Source organism: Etheostoma spectabile, chromosome 23 (assembly GCF_008692095.1).
Source record: "Etheostoma spectabile isolate EspeVRDwgs_2016 chromosome 23, UIUC_Espe_1.0, whole genome shotgun sequence".
Lineage (NCBI taxonomy): Eukaryota > Metazoa > Chordata > Actinopteri > Perciformes > Percidae > Etheostoma > Etheostoma spectabile.
Window position 1 is genome coordinate 9,476,415 of NC_045755.1, and position 7,539 is coordinate 9,483,953.

The 7,539-nt window shown below is 40.1% G+C and overlaps 1 protein-coding gene across 2 annotated transcripts in view; it reads left to right on the top strand.

The window, feature by feature from the left end:
- The first annotated feature begins 1,877 nt into the window (after positions 1-1,877).
- The window catches only part of cntn1b (contactin 1b), an 11,757-nt gene continuing 6,095 nt past the window's right edge, over positions 1,878-7,539 (top strand). Inside the window, exons 1-9 of one of the 2 annotated variants that reach the window (XM_032505366.1) lie at positions 1,878-2,032; positions 5,737-5,876; positions 5,984-6,019; positions 6,147-6,273; positions 6,375-6,556; positions 6,754-6,849; positions 6,939-7,151; positions 7,319-7,418; positions 7,514-7,539. The exon at positions 7,514-7,539 is cut by the window's right edge and continues 159 nt beyond it. In XM_032505366.1, the coding sequence (XP_032361257.1) occupies positions 5,822-5,876; positions 5,984-6,019; positions 6,147-6,273; positions 6,375-6,556; positions 6,754-6,849; positions 6,939-7,151; positions 7,319-7,418; positions 7,514-7,539 (835 nt within the window). In that variant the 5' untranslated portion in view covers positions 1,878-2,032; positions 5,737-5,821. The remainder of the gene's footprint in view (positions 2,033-5,736; positions 5,877-5,983; positions 6,020-6,146; positions 6,274-6,374; positions 6,557-6,753; positions 6,850-6,938; positions 7,152-7,318; positions 7,419-7,513) is intronic. The other variant, XM_032505367.1, reaches the window with a different exon arrangement.

The window sequence follows — 7,539 nt, forward strand, 5'->3', positions numbered from 1 at the left end:
GTGTGTGTGTGTGTGTGTGTGTGTGTGTGTGTGTGTCTCGCTCTCTCTCTCACACATGCATGCTTCTGTGTTACAGCGTGCGTGATGTATATCACTTTTCCATGGATAACAGTCTACAATTCTGATGTGTCTGAGATACAAAAGCTTTTTTTCTTCTTCCAGAGAACATTTCCACGTCTTAGGTTTATCATAACTTGCATCAAGTTTTTAGGTTGCAATGTGTCAGCTTTCCACGTGTAGATATTTTTGTTGTACTTTGTAAATAATGGCTTGACTTAAGAGAAGACGTGTTAAGGTCAGGGGGGAGGGCTCAACCACAATCATCCCCGGCATTATGGGTAGGAGGGCGTTGGCGTGTGAGATGAGACTATTTACAGTTTTCACTCTTTCATTTGCTGTGAAATTTTATTTCTTAAATCTTTTTTTTTTAACTTGTCAGGTGAATTTGCTAGCTCAAATGTTTAGCCTATCAGGTATCGAAAGAGATTATTTAACTTGTGACTGAGCTCTTGTGACACCTGTATTGTTTCTGTCTCTGACAGTTCATGCACCTTTTCTGTAATTTTTATAAAAAGGCACACACTTAAACAGGACGTGTAATTTAAAACACATCTGGACATCTAGTTTACGACAGCATCTGGTATCTGAACACCGCATGTTGTACCAAACTAGACATCAGATGAAACTGACACATGCTTTCAATGAGTGTGCACCTAAAAAAAAAAACAACTTAAAACTAAACAAAAACTGTATTTTGAGCATACAGAAGGATGGCCGGCATGGACTAATAAACGGACTGGCACATTGGAGTGTGAATACCCTGAAAACAATGTAGTGACTGGTGAACATACAGTAAGATATACAGTATATGCTATAATATGACATTCTGGTTAATGTTGAAGCTACATGAGAAGCATGAAAGGCTGTCGAAATGGTTTACTCTACAATATAATATTGGAAAATATTTTGTATTTTAAATGAAGTTTAAAAAATATGAAATAAATGTTGGTTTCAGGTTTCAAATCAGTTGTTTTTCCTTTGTCATGCATGATGCAAAAGTGTGTGGATAGCTCCATCTAGTGTATGAAAATGATAATTTATCATTTGTCAAATAATCCTACAAAGATAAACCACCAAAAATTAATCCTCCATGGATTATCATACATCTCATTAAATGTATGTGCACGTGTGTGCTGTGGCATCTCTTCAATTGTCATACTGGAAGAGCTTTACTGTATTTTGTCAAATGGTGTCTTTGAAGATGTAGATTAAAATGGCCATTTCCAATTTCATGATTTTAGTTGTCGCATGCTCATACATGTGCAATTATTAGTAACTAGATTAACATTTAAAAAGTAAGAAATCATAAATAAATATATTCCAAGTGTAAAAGTGTTTACTGGCCAAGTGCATCTTTCACACTCTTTATCCAAAACAGTCACATTGTAGAGGATCAAATCATATTTCATTTTCAACCAAACCGCTATCCATCATGAATTATAGATTGATCTGAGAGTCATTTGTGATGCATAGCACATGGTGGGGAATAACACATGTACGCTATTGACTACAGGCACCTTTTTGTAGTCATATTGTCCTACATCTTAATTATTTTAATACACCTCAACCTATTTATGTTAAGACCAATGGAGTGTTATGGGTAAAGTTAGGCTTAGGCCTACTAATTGTTGAATTACCGATGTGTTTTTTAATCATATAATTAGTATTGATTTAATCCAATGATATTCTATGCTATTTATTTGAAAAAAAACACGACAGTTGATTTTCAATAAACCCTTATCTGGGATGCGCTCCAGCATGACGCCCACATCCCTCCCACACGCCTTCTCCCCTTGACCAATCGCAGCAGCATCCTAGCTGCCATCCAGGGGTGTCACTCAGCCGCTTTCCTCCAATAGAAAAGTTCATGTGAACGGGACGCTCCGGCTGCGGGTGGGCTTTGGGCCGATGCGTTTCGGGTCCAGGTGTGCAATGCGGACAGTGTACTGAGATTTCCCATTCTCCCTCAAAGGTAAGCACAACACCACATGCGAGTGTGCATGATCTAACTGGCTCTTGTGTCCGAACTGAGTGAGTGGAATGTGTTGGGCGCTGTAGAAATGAAGTGGACCAGCACAGGACTACCGCAATGCAGAACAGAGCATTACCGGTGCCGATCGGGCGTCATGAGGTGAAGTGATGTAAGGGGCTGCGCAGTTAGCTTACTTTTAGAGGAAGGTGGTCGGTATTTGATAAAAAGCTGTTTTAGCTTCTCACTCTGCACTTTAGATAAGAAAGTGTGTCTCTGTGGATGTAGGGAGGAGACGCAAGGGGAAAGTGTGACACTGTATGCGCCAAGGGCGCAGTAAGCTGCCGGACGCACCATGGCATATATTTGGTTAAAAGGACAAACTGTCCTTCATGTGCCAAAAGCATTGTTTTGTTTAAAAATGGTTTTCTTTACCGTACTGGCATAAAAGCTGTAACTATTAACTCTGCATCATTAACTTTATTATTTAGTCAAATATTTGTGGTTTTGGCTTAATATTGCGTATTATGATATAGATCCACATCTTCTGAATATAAATTACTCCCCTGGACTGTAACAGAAAAATGTAAATCGATGAGAGTCCAAGAACAATTAAGCCACCCCCCTTTTTAGATGTCAAAAGATGAAGCAAACTATCATGCCTGACAAGATGGTTTATTATTTTTCCCTCACATCTTCAAAATGAGGCCAGATTTTATTTCATGTTTTTATTTTGGCATATTCCAGTTCTCGTGACACACAATAGAAAACCAAAACTTGACCAACCCACTTCAAACAACTCACCACTAACATCTCTGGGATGTCCTCTTGTTAAATACAATTTTTTTGCAGCCATGAAACACACACAACAAACATGGTCATTCAGGCCGTTGCTAAGACACTGGGCTTAATACATGTGCTGACCTAAATTTCACCAGTCTGTCCAAAGAGGATCTGTGATGGGATTATTTCCAGGGGAAACACATGAAAACACTCTCTGATGAATTTATTAGTGATGGAACAGATTGCTGCAACTGCTGTAATAAAGCTTTTAATAAAAGTGTTGTGGAAGAATTATTGATATAGATAGATAGATAGATAGATAGATAGATAGATAGATAGATAGATAGATAGATAGATTGAAACTTTATTGACATACACTGGAAATTAATCTTTTGTACTCTGGCAACATAAAACACAGCACACAGACAACATAAGTTAAGTTGTATAGTTACATAAATATAAATGGTTAAGAAAAAACATGAATGAATAAATTCTAGTACAATTCTCATTACTGATCATTCACGCCATCTTCACCCTGGCTGGGTGGTGCATGAGTGAGTGGGGAGGGGAGTTACTTTAGTTTACCTTGGTTCAGGATGGACATAGAAGCAGAAGGAACAAATGACTTCTTCTACCCATTTTTACTGGTCATTGGAACCATCCGTCATTTACCAGATGGCAATAGCTGAAAAGATATGAATTTGGCCTGTGATGCAACACTGACCCCCCCCCCCATCATCATCTTCCGGATCTTGCAGATGCAGAACAGATCTCACTTTTTTGCTGAAAGATAAACAGTTTGAAGATATATAGCTGTGCAGATGCAGGATAGATGTGGCCAACTGCCAGTGTACTGTTGTGATATTAGTGATGTGTCATCAAGAATGCACATGAGAAGTCAGTGCTGCAGTCTCTGCATGTGGATGTGCTGTATACTGGGTGTATCTCTCTCTCTCTTTCTCTCTCTCCATTGCTTTGTGGCTGCTGAGGCACATAGGCGGAGGCCTTTCTCATTCTTCTTCACACATCCAGAATGACTCAGCAAAGGACTCTGAGACTGTCTGCAATAGCTGCTACGTAGCTAACTGTGGGATATGAAAGCAGGCATTTGTTGTCAGATGGTAGATACACATTTACCCCAACAACTTACCTGAAAACACATACAGTAGTGTAATTTTTTCTTCTTAAAATTTTTACTTTAATATAATATCACAATATGACTTTTTTTTCTCCATATTTACACACATCTAAACATTTCTAAGGTAAGATTGCTGTTTTCCTGATTTGCTCTTGATTTACTGTCCCTGATCACACCCCTTTCGCCTTTGACATTTGAGGAAGATTACTATCAGATGAAGCCTGAGCTTTAAGCTTGCTGTTTAGCACAATGGTTTAGTTCCTTGGTCTGGGATGCATTTAGGAGTAAACATGTTTCTCCAGCTAGTGTACCCTCATCAGTGAACATGAACCCTAAACCTACTCAGCTATATAGTACACAGTACCAACTGCTCTTCATACCAGCAAGGTTTTTTTTTTGTCAACTAGCTGGTTTTTAAATGAAAAACCATTAAATGAGCCTGCATCTTGGATGCATTAAAAACGAGTCGTATGGCTTAGAATGAGCTTCTGATACTGTAACTCATTCTGACCAAAATCAGTCCCTTGGAATGCCGATGTGAACGCGCCTTTTTATACACTTATACCTAAATTCACACACTTGAGTCTTGACTACCCTTCTTTTACAACATACTGTATACTATCTGAAATCACTTAATTTACTTCAGGAGTGCACCAATAGGACATTTTCTATCCTAATACATATTTAAATCAATCCAATACAGAGTAGCTAACAGAGACCAGCGGAGTCTTTTACACAAATTTAAAATCTGTATATGTGGAATTCATCAGGATAATTTTAATGTATGGTGCCATGATACCAGGGATTGCTCTAGTGTCAAAAACTGTATCCGCAAATGGAAACACTGTATTCTGTAATTTCTTAAAGAAAGTGTATTTAAAAGTGATCAGTTCCATCATGGGCAATGGGCAATGACACTCAATCCAAGTAATGATGTCAGTATCAATGCAGATACTGATTTGGCCGGTTGGATCTGTGCATCCCTAATTTAAACTGTTGCAATGGGATGTTTATTTTATGGAAAAAAACCTTCCTTTTCCTAACATGTTAAACTTGTACATAGAATACACAAAAGCTCTCTACTAGAAGCTTTACAAGTGTACATAGAAAGATCATCCCTCCCACACTTCATTTCATCCCGTTCATCTTCATCAATCCTGGGTTCATCCTGCTTTATATCTCCATGCTCCCCCCCAAATCTTTTCTCTCTCTTAATATCTCTGTCTTTCCCAGTATGTCCTGTTTGACAGTGAGAGTAGATACACTGCAGTTGCTCACAGTAGTGCCGCTATTTCATCCTGCAGAAGGGATGTGTAAGCATGTGTGACGGCGCAGCAGGAGCTGTCTAGGTACTGCAGTGCTACCTTGTGTTTTGTTCACAGACGGCTCTAGTGTGTCTGTGTGTGTCAGCGTGCGCACACACACACACACACACACACACACACACACACACACACACACACACACACACACACACAGTACAGGCCTGTGTGTCTCTGCTAGTGCATGTCCTTGTGCCCGCACTCCACATGACTATTTGCAGTGCTTTGCTGAGTCATTCACATCCTTAATCATTTATATACACAGGGAGGATTCCAGCTAGCTCTGCGCTCTTTTTCTGGTGTCGAAAAAATATTGCACAGTCATCAGTCTGTTTTTTTCTTTTTAAAATACACAATGAGAGAAGATCATGTCAAACAAAATACTTATGATATTAATTAAAAAGAAACAGTAATTCTGTTTTTGACAGCTTCTTTCATTTTGTCTCTTACTCTGCCCTTACCAGTTTATGTCCTGTCCATTGACTTCTTCTTCGTCTCCCTGTGCCCATTAGCCTAGCTCACGTAGCTGCATTAAGTTTGTTGAACGCCATGGCTTCCACTGCTTTACTGCTGCTGGCCCTCTCCTCTTCAGTCTCCCTCACAGGTAGGAGGAAAAGTGGTGCCTGAAAATATACCATTTACCCCCTTAAATTAAGTCAAGTGTAAACCCTTTATGCCATTAGCTGACATTAACGTGTTTCTGCTTTGCAGTGGCGGTCCTATTTGGCGAGCCTAGAATATTTGGAGGTGAGTTTCTCTGAATTGTTGTCCAAAAGAGTCAGGACATAAACAGTGCATGCTGAATACCCATCACAATGTTTCATTAGTGATTTTAAATCAGTACGTCAGGTAATTGTTATGTAAAATCTGTCAGATGACGCCACTGGATATGGCCCCATCTTTGAGGAGGAGCCTGTGGATGTGGTGTACACTGAAGACTCACCTGATGGGAGAATCTCCATGAACTGCAGGGCACGAGCGAACCCACCTGCCTCATACAGGTGACACACACTTTAAAAAGAAGATTTTCATTGAGTATTTGCAGTTTTAAGTTCTGTCATGGGTCGAGATCTTATATAGAATTGTTGTGTATTACTGCTAGGTGGCGCCGTGATAACTGGGAAATCAAGTTGATGGAGCAACCAGACGAACACTACAGCCTCGTGGGGGGGAACCTAGTTATCACCAACCCCAGACAGAAGAAACACGCTGGGACGTACGTCTGCGTTGCCAGGAATATCTATGGCACCGTCATCAGCAAGGAGGCCAGGGTCAAGTTTGGATGTGAGCATGTGAACAGTAGTAGTAGTAGTAGTAGTAGTAGTTTTTCATATATTTCCTTGATGTCACTGAAGAAACATGGATGTCACAACTTCCCTTCTTGTTTAAGGCTTGTCTTGTGGCATGGAGGTTTTGTTGTCATTTACAATTCCGGTTTCCTTTTTTTTTTTTAATCTTCCCCTCATCTGCGTATTGTGTAGTTATGGAGGAGTTTCCCCAGGAGGAAAGAGACCCAGTGTATGTCAAAGAAGGACAGGGGGCTGTTCTGCTGTGTGCCCCTCCCAAAGCCTGGCCCCGTACGTACAGGTCTTTATGTCTCCAATAGTAAAGCCATTCTTGTGAAGATAACAATAACAACCTGTCCCTCATGTCTTTTCCTTTTCAGAGGAGGTGACCTACCGCTGGATCTTCAATGAGTTCCCGGTTTTCCTGCACACAGACCGCCGACGGTTTGTCTCTCAAAAGACGGGGAACCTGTACATCTCCAAAGTGGAAGCTCAGGATGCAGGAAACTACTCCTGTTTTGTTTCCAGCCCCATCACCGGGAAGAGCGTCTTCTCCAAGTTCATTCCCCTCATCCCCTTACCCCCCGACGACGGTTAGCAGATACTAGCTGTGAAAAAACATATACCTCTTACCTCCTCATTTATTGAAAATTGTATTTTATGTAATTGTATTTAGGAACAAAACAATAACAAAACAGAAAAAGAAGATGTTTCTGATCTGTGGCATTGAACATTTCATATTTAATATTTTTTGCCTTAGGTGAGGAGAAAAAATACCCAGCAGACATCAGGGTGAAGTTTCCAGATACTACTGCCATGCTGGCCTCTAATATTACAATGGAGTGCTTTGCTCTGGGAAAGTACGTTTTCATTTTTGTGTTCGCCCCATGTACTGCATTAATGAAGGATAAGTTCTTATGAAATGGATGCTTTCACAGTTGCTCTGTCTTTTCAGCCCCATCCCTCACATTGTTTGGAGGA